The 18,689-nt window shown below is 29.7% G+C and overlaps 2 protein-coding genes across 7 annotated transcripts; one reads left to right on the plus strand and one right to left on the minus strand.

Annotated features, from left to right (window-relative positions):
* Positions 1-19: 19 nt before the first annotated feature.
* fdl (fused lobes) lies at positions 20-18,383 on the plus strand. Of its 6 annotated transcripts, none has more exons than XM_015329753.2 (8): positions 285-422; positions 6,933-6,987; positions 10,947-11,090; positions 11,592-11,723; positions 12,871-13,133; positions 13,216-13,827; positions 13,906-14,635; positions 14,709-18,383. In XM_015329753.2, exons 3-8 carry the CDS (start codon positions 10,957-10,959, stop codon positions 14,854-14,856), a joined length of 2,019 nt encoding a protein of 672 aa, XP_015185239.1. In that variant the 5' UTR covers positions 285-422; positions 6,933-6,987; positions 10,947-10,956; the 3' UTR covers positions 14,857-18,383. The 6 variants fall into 6 exon arrangements, with proteins under 6 accessions (XP_015185236.1, XP_015185237.1, XP_015185240.1 ...); XM_015329752.2 differs by having other exon boundaries at positions 287-427; XM_015329750.2 differs by lacking the exon at positions 6,933-6,987 and having other exon boundaries at positions 20-427.
* Positions 3,980-9,615, minus strand: s-cup (spermiogenesis-related protein stanley-cup). The gene is made up of 5 exons (XM_015329756.2): positions 9,437-9,615; positions 9,027-9,224; positions 5,865-6,563; positions 5,619-5,775; positions 3,980-5,513 (listed from the first exon to the last, which is right to left on the minus strand). Exons 3-5 carry the CDS (start codon positions 6,095-6,097, stop codon positions 5,190-5,192), a joined length of 714 nt encoding a protein of 237 aa, XP_015185242.1. The 5' UTR covers positions 6,098-6,563; positions 9,027-9,224; positions 9,437-9,615; the 3' UTR covers positions 3,980-5,189.
* Positions 18,384-18,689: the final 306 nt, after the last annotated feature.

The following is an 18,689-nucleotide window of genomic DNA, read 5'->3' on the forward strand; positions in this document are numbered from 1 at the left end:
TGGGAGTAACATAGGGACGAGCGGAGAGTGGACGGCAGTACGGTTGATCGTCGGGTAGCGTTCGTATCGTCGTGTCGTGTGTGAAAGGAAACAACGGCAATTTCAGTTGTATTGAGAGAAACAGTGCGGACTCGAATTGGAACGTGCGCGCGCGTTAAATCTTATAATTTTTTCGGAGTGTACTATCTTTTCTCTTTCGACATGGTAGTAGAAGCTTACCGTTACACGCGTGACCTTACTGTAAAGATCTTTACACGATATTTTATTTCGGCGTGAAACAATAAGTGCCTTTTCGTATGGTTAAGTGTTACAAGCGTTACACGAACAGTGGATGGAAGAGAGCGTCATCGTTTATCTGGGATCGAGACAGAAGAGATTTTTCTTCGAAGGACGATTTGACAATACATAGTCGGTATTGCAAGGTTAGGTAAGTCGTTTTGCTTTTATTTCTAAATTTGTTATATTGTTTATTTTCTTATTATTTTATTTCTCTCTCTCTCTCTCTCTCTCTCTTTCTCTGTTTCTTTCTTTTTTTATCTGTAGGATTCCTTGTCAGATCCTGGAAAAGATGAGAGAATAAAAAATGAACTAGATATAGATATATTGATAAATATAGATAAGATAGATAAGAAAAAAAGAGTTGAAATAATTATTCATTGAACGTGAATAATTTGAATTATTTTATTTTATCTTTTAATTATCTGATCGCTTTTCTCTGTTTACATTTAAACAGATATCAAATAACAAGTTAAAATCTTGTCACTTTTTGTCACTTTCATTATTTTTTACTTACCGTATGTATATAAATGCATTTGTTGGTAGTATTTACTATAGTGTATAATTCATTCGTAGAATTATTCGCACGCTTCAATGTCGAGCGAAAGTACTCTTGGAAAAGTGGTTTCACGAGAAAATCAAACATTATTAACAAATCGAGAATAGATCAGATTATTTTTTTTATTTTGTATAACTCGTTCATTTTTCTTTCATCTAATCGTCAAGACTTCTTTATTTTTGATCGATGATAGTTTTATGTGAATATTTGAACGTTATTCGAATACACATATCAAAGGCTATTATTACGTAAATCAATTTTATTTGTTTAATCGATTTTACGGTGTGTAGAAACAAAATCTGTCATTGTTACGAGAAAAAAGTATAATCGTTTTCTATTTCCACGAATTTATTATTATTATTATTATTATTATTATCATCTATATGTCGGTGAAATAAAAATCAATTCAAATTTGTTCTATGATTTATTATACATTAAAAAAAAAAAGAAAATGTTTTTAATCCACTCTTAAATATTATTTTTTACAGAATCATGATTACGTAGAATCGATTAAATCAGTGTTTTTAATTGACAGTACTTTTATTATCTCTACACGATAGTGTTCTCGATTTTGTTAGCATAACGTCGACGAATTAAGGTCATCTCTCATCTTCTTGGATTTATGTAAAAGCTATATGCGCTTATAAAAGTATCGCTGTTATAATTATCAGAATTTCATTATGATCAGATAATTAACGTTATATATATATATATATATATATACTATATAAAAGATACACGTGTACAAGTGTATAATATATGTAAGTGTATATGCTTTATAATAAGATACTATAATACATAATAATTGACTTAACGACATTTAAACTGACACGAGATATCGTATTAATTAGAATCATTGAATAGTTATTAGTAAATGCAACTGAAATTTGGAATATTAGAATATGTATAAATAATACTTCGTGCAGTTAAAATAAGTAGATTAAAATGAAAGCGTATAAGTATATTTGAGGAATTTCCACGTTTAATATACAGGTTCTCTCAAAAGCTATTATTTTAACACTAGATATACTAGATCAGTCATTTAGACTGGTCAGGTTATTTTAATTCCAAATTTCTACTTCATGTAACATTTGATTTCTGTAACTAATTAAGCATTTTGTTATTTAAAAATGTCTATATAAATCTATTTATTTATTAAAATTAATTATTGTTAAAAATTTTTTTGTTATTTTTTAAGAATAAATAAAGACTGGAAGCCTCAAAAAGTATTTTTGTTTTTATACACCTGTCATTTTGACTAGTGTGGTAGAAATAGGTATATTGAAAATGTTGGTATAGATTTAGTGTTAATAAAATCAAAATAAAACAAACACATCGATATTGATTTATTAAATACTGTAAGTAATTAGAGTATCGTAATATGATGCTATTATTTCAAACAATAGCAGATAAAAATAGCAATTATTCATTTTTCATTTGGATAAACTAACTTTTGGGATACCTTGTATTTTCAACGTTAATTATAACAACCAGCATATAAAGTGTATATTACTTCGTTAATGATTTGCATCGTTAAAGTTTTAATAATCACTCGCGATTCATTTCAGCTATATAATAAAGATAATAAAGAAAATTAAAATAAAAAAGAAAAATAATAAAGAAAAATAAAAAATAGCTTTGGTAATTATTGTTTATCAAGTTCTCTCTTTCTCTCTCTAAATAATAATCGTTCTGAAAAGATAATCACGACTAATTCGTTGCATGTAGTCATTTTCAACGCAAATTCATGACAATGAAGTTTTTCTTATTTTATTTTGTTCTTTCCAAAACAATTGAATTCACTTGAATTAATATTAAAATATTGAAGAGGTAGAAGTAAGAGGATCGGAATAAATGAATTCGTGAAATTGTAACCCAATGGCGACAGCATATAAGTGCTAATTCCCTGTTGATTCCACAAGAAGCCAGTCTCGGTCAAAAATATCCTATTACGTGTGTACTACTACTACTACTACTAACTAACTATTACAAGTCTAGGTGTTTGCTGAGAAAGAGAACCACAGAGAAATATAATTAAAGAGAAAGAGAAGAGAATAGTTTATGTTAGAACTAGAATAGAATCGAATAGAAGTCTTTCAAGCGTTTCTGGCTGACTCGATGTGTCTGAATTATAAATCCCCACGAGGTCGTAAAACAAACGATTATAGGCGGATGTAACGCAATACTGTTGCGGCTGTGCAGCCTCTCAGGTCTGTCTGTCTATCTGTCTGTCTGTCTGTCTGTCTGTCTGTCTGTCTGTCTGTCTGTCTGTCTATGTCAGTATCTCTATCTCTCTTTCTGTCTCTCCCGTCTCCTACTTGGTTAGATCGTTCACAAATCGTTTCAATATTCTCACGTTCCTATGATGTATACATATACTATTTAAATAGTACCACTATACTATATGTTATATCGTTCGCGTGCCCGATGTATATATATAAGTCCATTTTAATTTATCTTTTGTTTGTTGTTGTTGTTGTAATATATTTCATGGTAAAAAATAATCAAAAAAGAAAAAATAAAGATGGACTTGGGTCGTTATCAATATAAATGACTCGTATTATTATACATTTATACGTTTGATACGTACTGTGAAATTAATACGATAAGTTTTATAATTTATGTATATATTTTTTTAATGAGACATCGTGAGAAATGATATTTTGAGATAATATTATAATATAATTAGGGTGTCCTAATAGTTGCTTTATTGATTCATTTAACACTAGATATACCAGACCAGTCATTTTGACTAGTCGAATCATTTCAATTCAAAATTTTTACTTCATGTAACATTTGATTTCTGTAAATAATTTTCAAATGTCTATAAATCCATATTGATCTATTAAAATTATTATTGTTAAATATTTTTTTTTGTTATTTTTTAAGAGTAAATAAAGACTAGAAGTCTTAAAATCATTTTTTTTTATACATCACTCATTTTGATTGGTGTAGTAGAAATAGGTATTCTGAAAATGGTGGTATATCTAGTGTTAATTGAACTATTTTATTGTTAGATTTACATTTATATCGAGATATGTTTATGTATGATGTGTGTATGTACTAAAAATACGCGCGTAGTGGGCCACCATCATTTCAAAAGAGATAAACGAAGAAAATCAAATAAAAGGTACATCCGTTAGAGTAGTTTATATGTTTCTTATTCACATATGCAAATATATACAACGAGGAAACGTTTTCCGCGTTAAATTTGCTTTCCGATGTTCTTTCTCTTTCTATCTCTCTTTTTATTATTATTTTTTTTTCCCTAAGTAAAAGAGAATTTAACAACTTTGATAATAAATTAAATTTTGTTTTTGTTTAATACAGCGTGTAGGATTTTTATCGATGGTCTTTAATCTTAAGTAAAACGTATGATTTTTTTTTCAATTTATTGTTGTAGTATTCCAGATAACGCGTACTATCATTTATATTTTATCTTTCACATTACTAGCATGAATTATATTCCTAGTTATGGTTTCCTTTTTCTATGATTTACGTTTCGTATTTATATAAGATCATCATTTTTACTTCACATAACTTATCTATTTAATGCTTACATATATTTATTCTTGCTTGTTTCTTCTTTATTTTCTATTGATTTAGATTTTAGTTATTGAGATCTTTTTTTTGATAACTTTTAATTTATATATATATATACTAGAGGTGTCCCGCCACGCGTTACTGTGGCTCACACAATCAGTTCGATACACACGCTTTAAGTCAACGAATTACCTTATACCGCCATCTGTTAGAATCATGACTCTTTGTTAATAAACAAATAATTCGCGTTTAATAAAATAATATTGCGATTATAAATTGAGATATAAACTATCCTATCTTTCAAGTTGGATGAAACTGCACACTGTGTGCAAAATTTTATTAAAATCGGTTCAGTAGTTTAGGAGTCCATTGCGGACAAACAACGTGTGACACGTAATTTATATATATTAAGATATATATGTATATATTAATATATTTAATTATTAATCATTTTTACTCTCTCATCCATTCGTTGACACTTTTTTTTAAACATTGATTATTTTTATAAATACACATAGATATAAGATTATGTAAGTTATCTAACATTTTTATTCTCATTTGATCAACTAATTTTTATCTTAATTTCTTTTGTGTGCTGTTAGTTTTAAGTGTTATTTGTTTGCTTTTCAAATAACAATAATTAATAACGATAGAGAATAGAATTCTTAATGATTTTCAATAGCTGCTTTTGATCTTCTTTCACTTTAGTTTGTTGTATACAATTTTTATGATCAAAGAAAGATGATGGGGTGGGGTGGTGGTAGGAGGCACTTTCACCGTTTCAATTTACCTATAATATTTGTATTAACTTTTAAACGTATCCATCGGCTTCTAATTTTAAAGCAGCTTCGTATGTAGGTAAATCTATGTCGTTTTTATGATTATCATTTTTTTTCGCTTGACTAGTTTCCGAGTTAATTGTAGAAGCTTCTTCTTCGTTAATCGTCAATTCGTTCATTGGAACATCTGCTGCTGCTGTTGTTGTTGTATCCTTTTTATCAGCCGAGAATGGTAGACTTTGATGATCGAAAATAAGACTCTCGTAAGCCGGAGGTGGGCCTGGTGGTGTTAACGGACAAGGAAGTGCAGCTTGGGTTCCATCTTCCGGGTTCGTCATTGCTACTCTTTCCGGGCACTGTCACGTGCACACAATTAGTTAGTTTTAAATCGATAATTAAGTATGCTAGAGTATATATTCTTTTTTCTACTAGTAATAACAAAATCATTAGTTAGATTTCACCGTGATATGAGAATCCATAGTGAATACTTCGAGACTATGAACATCAGGCTCGGGTCTCCAATAATGAGAGTATTCTTGTGGTCGATACTTTTTCATATTTTTATGACAGCAATAACATATCACTATCAGTACCATGATCACTCCGCTAAGCATAGCTCTGAAAAATAACTGGTTATTATTCATTCCTTTAAATAATAACAATAATAATATTGTATTTACAATTGTAAACAAAGTCATTATATTTACCCTCCAAGTAAAATGTTAACTTGACCATGCAGGTCAGTTTCAAAGTGACCATTCTTTCCTGTGTTACCAATATCCGAGGTAATATTGTATCCCACTATATTCGAATGATCAGATTCGATAAACATTGTTTTACTATCATCGTTATTATCGTGAACTATATTGTTCGAATGATTTTGAGCGATTTGCACCGCGGCCAACACAGCTAATCCTCTCATAGTTTTTCCCTTTAACATTTCTATTCAGTCTTAAACGTATTTACAAAAATTTTGATAAGACGCATTTGATTTTTCTCTTTCCTTTTTTTTTTTACTTCGGGATTAATTTCGATTATACCAATCATCACAGTTTTGGCTATAACACGAAAGGCACAAGTCAGACTTTTATCTTCTTCTTCTTCTTCTTCTTTTTATTTTCTATTTTTGATTATTTTCAAATCACGATAGTAGTATTTTTATTCGAATTTATCGAAGTACAAATTTTCATGAATTTATCATATCCTCGTTTATTATCATTATTATTATTATTATTATTATTATTATTATTATAGTACATCGTATTTCTTATTATTGATTTCGCGAATAAATTTATTAACACGCGACAATAAGATAATCCACGAATCGTCGTATCGTGATTCGTTCTTTTCTTCGTCATCTTTTTATTATTCATTAATAAAAATCTATTTTAATCTTCTCGATTTATCTGTAAAAAGAAAAAATAGACAATTATTAAAAGAAGAATAATATATATATATATATATATGATAAATTTTTATTAACATACATCATTCCCTATTTCCGTAATTTAACAGAGTTGTTGTTTTCCAGGTGAAAAGAAAAATGATGCATGCAAAATGGATTTTCATGCATCATTTGCATATCTTTTTGAAAGAAAGAAAAAAAATATATATGATATATTCGTCGTTTGTCGCTAAATGAATAATAGTATCGATAAATAACATTCGTTATAACGCGTTCAAATTTATAATACCACTTTTTTGATTTATAGTTATATCCATGAAAGTATTCGATGTAATCCACGTCGTTTATTTCTATCACGTATATGTTATAGATGCAGTACGAAGAAAGGATTTTGGATGAAGGAGTTCGTTGATACACCCAATACAGTAAGTTACAAAAAAACAACTTTGGAAGATTAATTATCTAAAAAATAAAATAAAAATAAAATACAACAAATAATTAAATCGTCTTTCGTACTTATCAATTCATGTCGTTGTGATTAATTAATTTTTTATTTAACACGAGATATACCAGATCAATCATTTTGACTGGTCAAGCCATTTTAATTCAAAATGTCTACTTCATGTAACATTTGACTTCTGTAAATAATTTTAAAATATCTATAAATTCATTTATCTATTAAAATTATTATTGTTAAACATTTTTTTGTTATTTTTTAAGAGTAAATAAAGACTAGAAGTCTTAAAATCATTTTTTTTTATACATCAGTCATTTTGATTGGTGTAGTAGAAATAGGTATACTGAAAATGGTGGTATATCTAAATGGTATATTAAATATACCATTTACATTTGGTATATTTACCGATATAATAAATGGTATATTGTTAAACATTTTTTGTTATTTTTTAATAGTAAATAAAGACTGGAAGTCTCAAAAAGCATTTTTTGTTGATATACCAGTCATTTTGACTAGTGTGGTAGAAATAGGTATACTGAAAATGGTGGTATATCTAGTGTTTAATGTTTTAAATCACACGGGGGTACAATGATAACATAATACATCATTTTCAAAAAGAAAATTACAGAAATCTTTGTCAATTGTTAAGAAAGTTATCAAATGAAATATAATAGTTATAAAATAATAAAGCTAGAAAAGAGATAAGTATATAGTTGAACGATCGAAGTCGAGTATAATACTGCTATAGTAATATCAGGGAGAATAATAATGAATTGTATATGCACATATTCCCTCTCTTTCTTCCTTTATTTCTTACTTTAGAGATTAATGTAAAATTATATCATGGAATAAGGCAAAATTGTGAAGTAACACGATACAGAGAACGTTGCATGATAAATAACTGGACATAAATGATAACGTTCGTGTTGTTACTTTTGAGAAAAATTCTACAGATAGAAAAATAACAAGGAGGAAAAAAAGAGAAAATTACGTGGGATGTAAAATTCAAATGATAGATCATGTTTCTTAATAATTTATTATCAGAGAAAGAGAGAGAGAGAACACATAGTAATTAAGAATTAACACTAGATATACCAGACCAGTCATTTTGACTGGTCGGGCCATTTTAATTCAAAATGTCTACTTTATGTAACATTTGAATTCTGTAAATAATTAAGCGTTTTGTTATTTCAAAATATCTATAAATCCATTTATCTATTAAAATTATTATTGTTAAACATTTTTTGTTATTTTTGAAGAGTAAATAAAGACTGGAAGCCTCAAAAAGCATTTTTTATTTTATACACAAGTTATTTTGACTAGTGTGGTAGAAATAGATATACTGAAAATGGCGGTATATCTAGTGTTAATAATTTATTATCAGAAAGAGAGGGAACACATATTAATTAAGAATTAAGAAGAAAAATAAAATGGAGAATGTGTTCTATAATAAAAATTGAAAATCAAAAAAGGTATAATAATTAATTATAAAAGTACCTATCAGTATTTTGTTGTTGATCAAATTTTATTATTCAGATTACAGCAATCGAGATTTCTCTCATTGCGAGAAGAAGATAGGCTCCACAGGTGTTTTCGATAACACAGTCAGAGATATGTGTTACTATCGAAACAAAAGATGCGATACGATGCATACAATTAGGAATATTCGAATAGATGAGTGTTGGTTACAAATGAATGTATGTGTGTATGTGTATATATATGTGTATGTGTATATGTGTCAGACTAAAGGAAGAAACAAAGTGTTCTCTAACGAAATCGATTTTCGTGCGTACCTATATATCCTTTCTTGTATATATATATATATATATACAGGTATATGTAAAAAGCAAGCAAAAGCAAGCAAGCAGGCAAGGCCTAAATTCATCGCAGTAGAAAATGGAAATTGGATCGCACGAAAGTAGGTGGTTGGTTGGTTAGTTGGTTGGTTGGTTGGTTGGTTGGTTGGTTGGTTGGTTGGTTGGAAGGTAGATAGGTGCGTTCACTTACCCGCCAAGCCTGTTTGCATCTTGATAAAATCACTTCGATCGAGAATAATCAACGTTTGCGTTCGTCCTTCTTCTTCGTAATGGTTTATCCCGACCTCCTCTTCCTCCTCCTCGTCTTCGTCTTCGTCGTCGTCGTCGTCGTCGTCGTCCTCGTTTTCGTTGTCGATTATTCTCGGCATTTAACCGAGACCACCAACCTCTAATTTACCCAAAATGTATTATAACATTTTACATTTAATTTCATTCTTTCTCTTCACTGAAATATTCGATAAAAGATTCAAATGAATAAATGGGTTTAAAGAAATAGATTTATCAACCCCCCAACAGTAAAAAATAAAAAAATGGAATTGGATTTACCTAATTGATGTCAATACAAAAAAATGTTAGCTTATATAGTTTGTTGTTTCTTACGTTGATGATACCAGACGATCAAGTAGGACTTTTTCTTGTTCTTTTTCTTGTTCTTCTTCTTCTTCTTCTTCTTCTTCTTTGGAGAAACAGGAATAAGAGTAGGAGGAAGAAGAGGAGAAGGGTCCCCCCTAATATTTGGAACCCCCTCTCGATCCGTTCCCAATACAGTTTCGTTGGAGACTAATACCTAAACGGAGTGAAGCGTTGGTCGGACTACTACCCCCTCAAGGGTTGCTTGGTTACGCAAGGACGGTTGCGGCGTCGCGACGCTTTGCGACGCACGCGATTTAGCTACACCCCTCGTGTCTAGTATAGTTCTTACCACCGTCATCGTATCGAATCCAACTTATATTCAGTAGACTTTTTCTTTCTTCGTTTCTTCCTTCCTTACTTTCTTATTCTTCGATCTTTTTTTTTTTTCTTTTTTAGATCAATATGTTACATTTTCTCTTTACATTTTTATTTTATAAATATATCTTAATTTATATTATAATATAAATTTATATATGTAGAATTTTCGTATTTGTTTTAAATTTCAAATTTGTACAATTAAATGTACATGATTTTGGTTCCGCCCTTTTTTCCTATCGATGGTTTTACAGAAAACAAAAAAAAACATGGCGGAAGCATAATTGTATAAATCCTAAAATAATGTTTAAAAATATGTAGAAATGATATTAGATTATTATTATTAGTTTTTTGAAAAAGTATGAAGCATTGTGTATTTACCCCCCCCCCCCACGTCTTTTTTATCGACTCACTTAAACGGAGTATTCACTGTCAGTCGACGTCTATCGATCGATGATCTCGTTCCAGTTTTAAGAAGCGCAAGTGGAGCTTCTAATCGTCATACCGAGAAATGCCGTGGTATAAGATTGTACATAGTGTATTTCTAGTAGTTCAAATGATATTTCTACGACGTTCATCGTTCATCAAGTCATACGTTTATAGGTATAACATTATTTTCTTTCTATATTTTTACAATTCTTCCTGTTATTTCATTTTATCTAATAGCAACTTAGTCGCATTTAACAAAAAGTGCATAAAGATGATTAGTACAACGTTTCACTTGCAGTTAAAAAAAAAAAAAAAAAAAAGAGATAATAAAAGTAAAACACAACCATGTTACTTTTTTACCTTTCCTTTTTTCCTTTTACAAATTGCCAATGAAAACTCAGCAGCTGCAGCTGCAGCAGCAGCAGCAGCAGCAGTTTTAGGACAAAATCAAATTGACATGACTACTGTATTGTTAATGTATTTGATGATGATGATGATGATGATGATGATACAAAAAAAAATTAAATGTATTGATTATAATGAAAGGTCATACCGATTAATTTGGATGATTCTTGCTTGATAATAATAATAATAATAATAATAATAATAATAATAATAATAATAATAATAATAATAATAATAATAATAATAATAATAATAATAATAATAATAATAATAATAATAAAGATGGAAGGAAAAAATGAACAACGGTACCCATTGATTTTGTTTGCAGATTAGCGAGAATGGGGGGTAGCCTGCCAAGCGGATGGATGAGGAGGATTCTCCTCTTCCTCGTTTTGATAACCGGCGTACTTCTTATTGCCATGTACGCGCATGCACCGCCACTTGCCTCGTTGCAGCCCTTCACGACACGTCGGTGAGTTCAAACTCTAAATAGCCATGGTCGATATTACCCATACATTCTTACAATACACATGTGTACGCTATGTATACTTAATACACAAAGAAGACAGAGAAAAAGAGATAGAAGTTTTAAGTGGTAGAATGACAACGTTCAATGTCAATGCCAGTTATGTTAAAACATCGATAAAATTACTTTACAAAAGTTTGTTTGTCAAACGTCGATGATCGGCAAGCATAGAATGTCTTTAGATTATCTCGTCTATCTTAAAAGTTTTTGTTTATGACATACTTATTCTTTTTTCTTTCATATTTTCATTTCATTTGCAAATAGAACATTTTGTTATAAGATAAATTCATCTTCTTTCATTTCTATATTTGTGTTTTCTTTTTTTTTCAATTTCAAATTTAACAAAAAAAAAAAAGACAAATTAATTTAATTTGATATTTTTATTTATTAATTTTTTTTCTGATTATTTATTTATTATTGTTGCACTCGTATCTTAACACTACGCAGATTGGAAGAATTCGAACAGGGATTGGTAACCTTCTTGGTCGAAAATGAGAGCACCAAAAATCCTGAGGATCGTCTATACGAGTACTTTGATGTGTCAAGGAAAAAGAACTCTACCGGACGTGATAAACGGACGTACGATAAGAACAAGATCTTTACAAAAACCAAAAAAAAACCCAAAACAAAATCCGGAATTCGTGTGCGCTTGTCCTATTTATGCGAATATCACATTTTAAGTTGACTACTGTCGAAACAAACAAAAATATGTGTTTATTAAATGTAATATTGGTTTTAAAAATTGATTTTATTGCTTTGAATATTTATTATTAACTCTAGTCATTTTGACTGGTCGGGCCATTTTAATTCAAAATGTCTACTTCATGTAACATTTGATTTCAGTAAATAATTAAGCGTTTTGTTATTTAAAAATATCTATAAATCTATTGATCTAGTAAAATTATTATTAGTAAAGATTTTTTGTTATTTTTTAAGAATAAATAAAGACTGGAAGTTTTAAAAAGCATTTTTTTTTTTATACACAAGTTATTTTAACTAGCGTGGTAAAAATAGATATACTGAAAATGGCTGTAAATACCACCGAATATAACACCGACAGAATCAACTTAAAATTAATATGCATTTGTATTTGCTAGTCAGTTTTTGTTTTGTAATTTATTTAAAAGAACAAAAACTAAAGCTTGTGCGAGTTTCGTGGTTGTCCATGGTTTTTGTGTCTTCCATTTACCAGAAATATTGTAACAGATATTTTTTATTTTATTTAAAAGCTAGTATGTATCCACACACTTTTTTGCTTTCTACGAAGTAACGGACCAAGTTAAGAAAAAAAGAAATAATGGTATCAAATAAATCATGGAATCATTTTGTGTTTTTTTTTTTTTAACTTGGTTCACTGTAACATTTAATGTTACAATTAAAATCCTTATTATTAGGATACAGTTTCCATTAAGCATAGCTTTATTATTTGGCTAGCATTTCCTTTCTTCTAATTTCTTGAAATAAGTATAAACAACATTTATTGTCACGTACACACATTCTACTTTCGTTTTTGTGTGTGAAGCTTTTTTACCTGCAATATATTTACGAGAGGAAAAGAAAGATAAATTAGAAAAAACCAATTGCTAATCGTGTGTGATGGTACTCTTAATCGATATTCGATTATGATTGAGATCTTAAAAAAAAAAAATTAAAAAAAAAAATGAATACTTACGAACAAAATATTTGATATTATTATCCTTGGTAATAGGAGATTTGAATTTTACAGAGTTTTTCAAAGTCCTTGGTCATGGATTTGTGTAGCTGGTCGTTGCGAGAGAAGAGCCGTAAAATCGTCGAAAGTATCTTTGGCAACTTGTACAGCCCTTTGCGGTGGTAACACTCGTCTTCTGTGGCCAAGACCTACGGGAAATGTCATTTTAGGGGATGAAAGTGTGACAATGCATTTACAACAAATCGAATTCGTCACGTTGAATACGAGTGATCGTGACGTTAAAACTTTGTTGGAGTATGCCAAAGATGTTTTCTTAGGTAAATTATTTCATTTGATATAATTCATTCTAATGATAATAAATAGGAACAAAGCATTATTTATTTTGTTATATTTTGACAGGAAACATAAGAAGTTTAATTCGAGTGTCAAATGCCAAAGGTAGATCAGGAATCGATAGTTTTGTGATATATTTGAGTGCTGGCAATTCACGTGGGACCAAATTGACCATGGACACGGACGAGTCGTACAACCTGGAATTATTTTTGAAGGGTAAAGTTTTGGAAGCACGTATAACGGGAAAAAGTTACTACGGTGTACGTCACGGATTGGAAACGCTAGGACAAATGATATGGTGGGACGAGACAGCCGAAAGGCAAGGTTCACTACGTGTACTATCGCGTGCGTTCATCGAGGACAAGCCAGTATTTTCATATCGTGGTCTGCTCGTCGACACAGGGAGACAATTCTTCGGGATCGAGCAATTAAAAAGATTGATCGACGGTATGGCTGCCTCGAAACTGAACACCTTTCATTGGCACCTAACGGATTCTCAGAGCTTCCCCTTTGACTCGGTACAGTTTCCGGAAATGGCCAGATGGGGTGCTTACAGTGGGGATCAAGTTTACACACCCGATGACGTTAAAGATCTAGCCGATTACGCAAGAATACGTGGAGTTAGGGTACTTGTTGAGATTGATTCTCCTGCTCATGCTGGTGCTGGTTGGCAATGGGGTGAATATCATCAATCATTATTATTTTGTATTCTTTAAATAATCAAATCAAATTGCAATCGAAATTTGTTTATTTTAGGAGCTGAACACGGTTATGGCGAGCTAGCACTTTGCGTTGACCAACAACCTTGGACGTCGTATTGCGGTGAACCAAACTGCGGTCAGTTAAATCCGATAAACGAGCACTCCTATAGAATACTCGAAGGTCTCTACAGAGAATTATTGGACTTGACCGAAGTACGGGATATCATTCACCTTGGAGGAGATGAGGTTAATCTTGATTGTTGGGCACAGTATGGTAATATAACTGCAGCTATGCAAGCACAAAATATGACCGATCATCATGCTATGTGGGCGGAATTCGAAACGAAAATGTTACAACGTTTGGTTAAGGCAAATCACGACGAGGTACCAAAAGCAGTCATTTTGTGGAGTTCACCACTTACCAAACGTCCATACATTACTACTTATTTCGATCCTAAGATACACGTCATTCAATCCTGGGGTGGTAGCAATTGGCTCGAAACTTCTGATCTTTTAGAAGATGGTTTTAGAGTTATATTGTCTCACGTAGATGCGTGGTATTTGGATTGTGGATTTGGTAGATGGAGGGAAACCGGTGAAGCTGCCTGTGGCGAGTATCGTACCTGGCAAACGGTTTACAATCACAGACCTTGGAAGGAATATCATCAGCAACAGATAAGTTTAATTCTTGGTGGGGAAGCTGCAATTTGGAGCGAACAAATGGGTCAGGCTTCTTTAGGACCAAGAGTTTGGCCAAGAGCATCTGCTCTTGCTGAAAGATTATGGTAATAATTTGTTGTTGTGTACAGTACAGTACAGTAGTGTACAGTACGACAAGTTATATTTGTTATATTTTAGGAGCGACTTACCAAGTAGCGGTTTTTCGACCGACGAAAGTGTGTACACGAGGTTAGCTGCTCACATCGAAGTATTAACAAGTCGAGGAATCAAAACTGAAGCCATGTGGCCACAATGGTGTTCTCAGAATCCTGGTAAATGCCTCTGACCGATCGTCAGATGATTGATAACGAGCGTTATTCTATTTTATGGATCGTTGAGATCGATTGCTGCTACGATAGAATGCTAGAAAGAAACCAAAACGGAAGGCCATCATTTCTTGACGGAACGCTTAAGCATCGAGAAAAGGAAAGAAATGGAAATTCAAATCACAATGATAATAATGATGATGATTATTATTATTATTATTAAGTCTCGAGTGTGTAGCATTTTTGCTAGAATTTTCTTATTGAAAAAAAATATAAAAGACATCGATTTTTCATCGATGTGATGATGATGATACTCTCGTGACTGCCATGAATCCTCGTGTTTGCGTTTACGATACTTGCTATACATAAGAATAAGTATAAGAAGAAACAGAAGAAGAAGAAGAAGAAGAAGGTGGTGATGATACACGATAAAAAAAAATGGCCTCCTAGATGATAAGATAAAAAAAAAACAGGGACGTTTTTCGATGGATTAAGAAACAAATACTATGAAGAATTGTTCTTCCGGTCGCGCGCGCACTCTTAACGGACCGGGTACCTATATAAATTATCTATCGAACGTCAGGTTAGTCGTTTAAATTCTACTATTTTATTATAGAAATATTTTTCGTTGAATATTCGACAAATTTGGAAAGAAACAAAAAAGGAAGAAGAAGAAGAAAAAAAAAAGAACGACAAATATTATATATGAATAAACTATAGAATAATAAACATTAATCAATTTTGTAAATTACGTTAAATCACTCGAACATTTTATATGAGTTAGGAGCTAATGAATAATAGTGATCATATTTGTTAATTATTTGATTTATTTGAGCACAGCAGAATAACAAGAATGACAGTAGTAATAATTAATTAATAATAATAGAGCCAGTAGAGCCAGAGTAATAGTAATATTAATAGTTTATTAAAAATGAAAATTAACGGATCGTTATAATAAATAATAGTAAACGAATAGAAAGTGCGTCTCGTTTAATTAATGAAATAACTTACAAAAATGTTGGAGTATGATAACTTTATATAGACGAACGTGAGATGATGATGATGATAATGATAATGATGATGATGATGATGATGATGATAATGATAAGCTTTGTATGTGTACATAGTGTCGGTGTATGTAAGTGTAATAACGTGGCGTGCGATGTTATTATTGTATTAAGATTTTAGATATTAAATCAAGTTGAGTTGAGTGAAGAGAACAAAAAAAAAACAAAAAAAAAAAAAGAAAAAAAAACAAGAAAAGGAAAAAAGCAAGCAAACTAGACGTTTATTATTTGATTTTATTTTTTTCTTCTGTTCGAAGTGCCTTTTTAAAAAAAAAGTTTTCACGTGTGTATTATACGTTCCTAAATTCTGTTATTGCACACCGAACATTTATCTAATCATAACATTACTGTAGCAATCGTTTCATTTTTAAATCTTGATTCTTTCTTATTTAAATTTAAAAAAAAAAAGATAGATTTTATTAAAAAAAAAAGACAAAAAAAAGATAGCAATTCTAATCAAATTGTCGAATTTATTTTGAATTGCATTTAAGAAAAAAAAAAGACTTTTTAACACTAGTTATACCACCATTTTCAGTATATCTATTTCTACCACACTAGTCAAAAGGACTGGTGTATCAAAAAAAAAAAAAAATGCTTTTAAAGGCTTCCAGTTTTTTTATTTATTCTTAAAAAATAACAAAAAATGTTTAACAATAATAATTTGAATAGATCAATGGATTTATAGACATTTGAAAATTATTTACAGTAATCAAATGTTACATGTAGTAGAAATTTTGAATTAAAATGGCCTGACCAGTCAAAATGATGACTGGTCTGGTATATCTAGTGTTAATATTTCGTATTATTTATTCGCTTGATCGTTGGATTAAAAATAAATCATATATATTATCTTATATATCATATATTCTGATATGTGATATGTATATACATATATACACGAAGGATTGATTACATAAAACGATCATAGTTGATAAATAAACGGCCAGTCAAATGAAATGTTTAGGAAAAGTCGTATCTTTCGTCCATTGACTTAAATTTTGACGAAGTGCTCGTGTTAGTAGTTTTGTTATAGCCAAATCTTCATGAAAAAAAATATATAAATAAAAAAATAAAAATATATATATATATATATATATATATATATATATATATATATATATATATTGTGTTTAAATATCTTTTACTAAGGTTTTTAGAATAAATATTATTATTAAAGGAAAAGACAAAAAAATATTCGATGAAGAGATTTACTTATAAAATTGAATAGTGAATATTATGTTTACCAAAAAAATAAAAGGAATAAAAAAAAGAAAAAGTAAAAAAAACACACACACACAAACAATAAGAATTAATTAAAAAAGTATGTTAAACTTTCAGATCATTATTTTTATCGTTTAAACAAAATTTATGCTCTTTGGCAGAAATTATTAAAAATCCGGTTTTTTCTTCTTTGTCTCTCTTTCAAAAAACAACAACAAAAACAAAATAAAAAAAAAAAAAAAACGAAGAAAAATATTATAATGTAAATATGCCCATTAAAATATAATAAAACGAAAAAGAGAAAAAAAATGAGAATAGCGTTGGTAGCTTTGAAGTGTTTTTTTTTTTTTTTTTTTGTGTGAAAAATGTAAAATATTTGCAAAATGTTTATTAAAAATAGGAGAAAGGATTCGTGGTATATATTCTGATACCAGTACTTTTTCTTTCTCCCAATTTATTATATAATGCGATAATCGATCGGTGAAAATGTGTAATAACGTGTGAAAGTATTATTATGTGAACATTGGTGTTGTTATACACAAACAAATAATATACGATTAAATAATAGTGTCGTATATATATAAAATATGAACGCTCAAAGAGATTTATTAGAAGAAGGTAATAATATGACAACAAATTAGATAAAAAGCAATAAAAACCAAAAAAAAAAAAAAAGAAAAAAAAAAGAAAAGAAGTGATGAAACAAAGCATGATAGAAAGAAAAATACAACAACAAAAACTGTACTTACTGTTACTTACTGACATTGATAATCGTAAGGGAAATAATAATAATAATAGTAATAATAATTAAAAAAAAAAATGAAACAGAAGGCCGATTTTTTAACTTTAGCCAATGCAATAAAAACCGCAATGATGTTTATTAGTCAGTTCAAACGAGTGAAAATATACTTGTTTTTTTTTTTTTTTTTTAATTACTATACTCCACCACCTCGTTAATGGGAATGAAATAATAAAAGTGTCGGGAGAAGGATGGAGAGCCTTAGATGAACAAAACTAGCCAGACAAATAGTAATAATTAATATATATTAAAAAGGAAAATGAAATGCATAATTATTAATGAGACATAATTATTGCGTTTATACGATTACTATTATTATTATTAATATTATTATAATTATTGGTTTTTAATGGAAACAAAAAATGTTCATAAAAGAAGAAACAATCGTTCTAAGAAAGGATATACTCTGTTACAAAATGCGAATAACAAATGTTTAACATAAACTGAATTTTAATACGAACCTCTTATTTGTCTAGATTTTCACTATTACTCCCGTCTCTTATAATATTTAATCCGATTCGTATAATATTCATCTATTCATTTTATAACTAATTATAACGTTTTTTATATTATTCGTAATTCAAATCGTAACGTTATTTAAAAAGAGTTCTACTTTATCGCCCACTGGTGATTCCAATGCTAACTAAGACAAACTTTTTATGGACAGTTGTCGATAAGATAGAATTAATATTTCCTTGATTTATCGACTGTGTAAAATATTCAACTTAGTTCCGAGAAATTTCTGCCTTACCAACAATTATTAATG

This window comes from Polistes dominula, unplaced genomic scaffold (genome assembly GCF_049000335.1).
Source record: "Polistes dominula isolate Pdom_NZ unplaced genomic scaffold, Pdom_raw_medaka contig_83, whole genome shotgun sequence".
In the NCBI taxonomy this organism is placed as follows: Eukaryota; Metazoa; Arthropoda; class Insecta; order Hymenoptera; family Vespidae; genus Polistes; species Polistes dominula.

Bases quoted from the DNA above. Each gene is read 5' to 3' on its own strand.
- fdl (XM_015329750.2), top strand. From the start codon at position 297: ATGGTTAAGTGTTACAAGCGTTACACGAACAGTGGATGGAAGAGAGCG. The intron at 428-10,946 runs GTAAGTCGTTTT...TTTTGTTTGCAG, and splicing joins AGTCGGTATTGCAAGGTTAG to ATTAGCGAGAATGGGGGGTA. The intron at 13,828-13,905 runs GTGAATATCATC...TGTTTATTTTAG, and splicing joins TGGTGCTGGTTGGCAATGGG to GAGCTGAACACGGTTATGGC.
- s-cup (XM_015329756.2), bottom strand. From the start codon at position 6,097: ATGTTAAAGGGAAAAACTATGAGAGGATTAGCTGTGTTGGCCGCGGTG. The intron at 5,776-5,864 runs GTAAATATAATG...GTTATTTTTCAG, and splicing joins GTTAACATTTTACTTGGAGG to AGCTATGCTTAGCGGAGTGA. The intron at 5,514-5,618 runs GTGAAATCTAAC...TGCACGTGACAG, and splicing joins CTATGGATTCTCATATCACG to TGCCCGGAAAGAGTAGCAAT.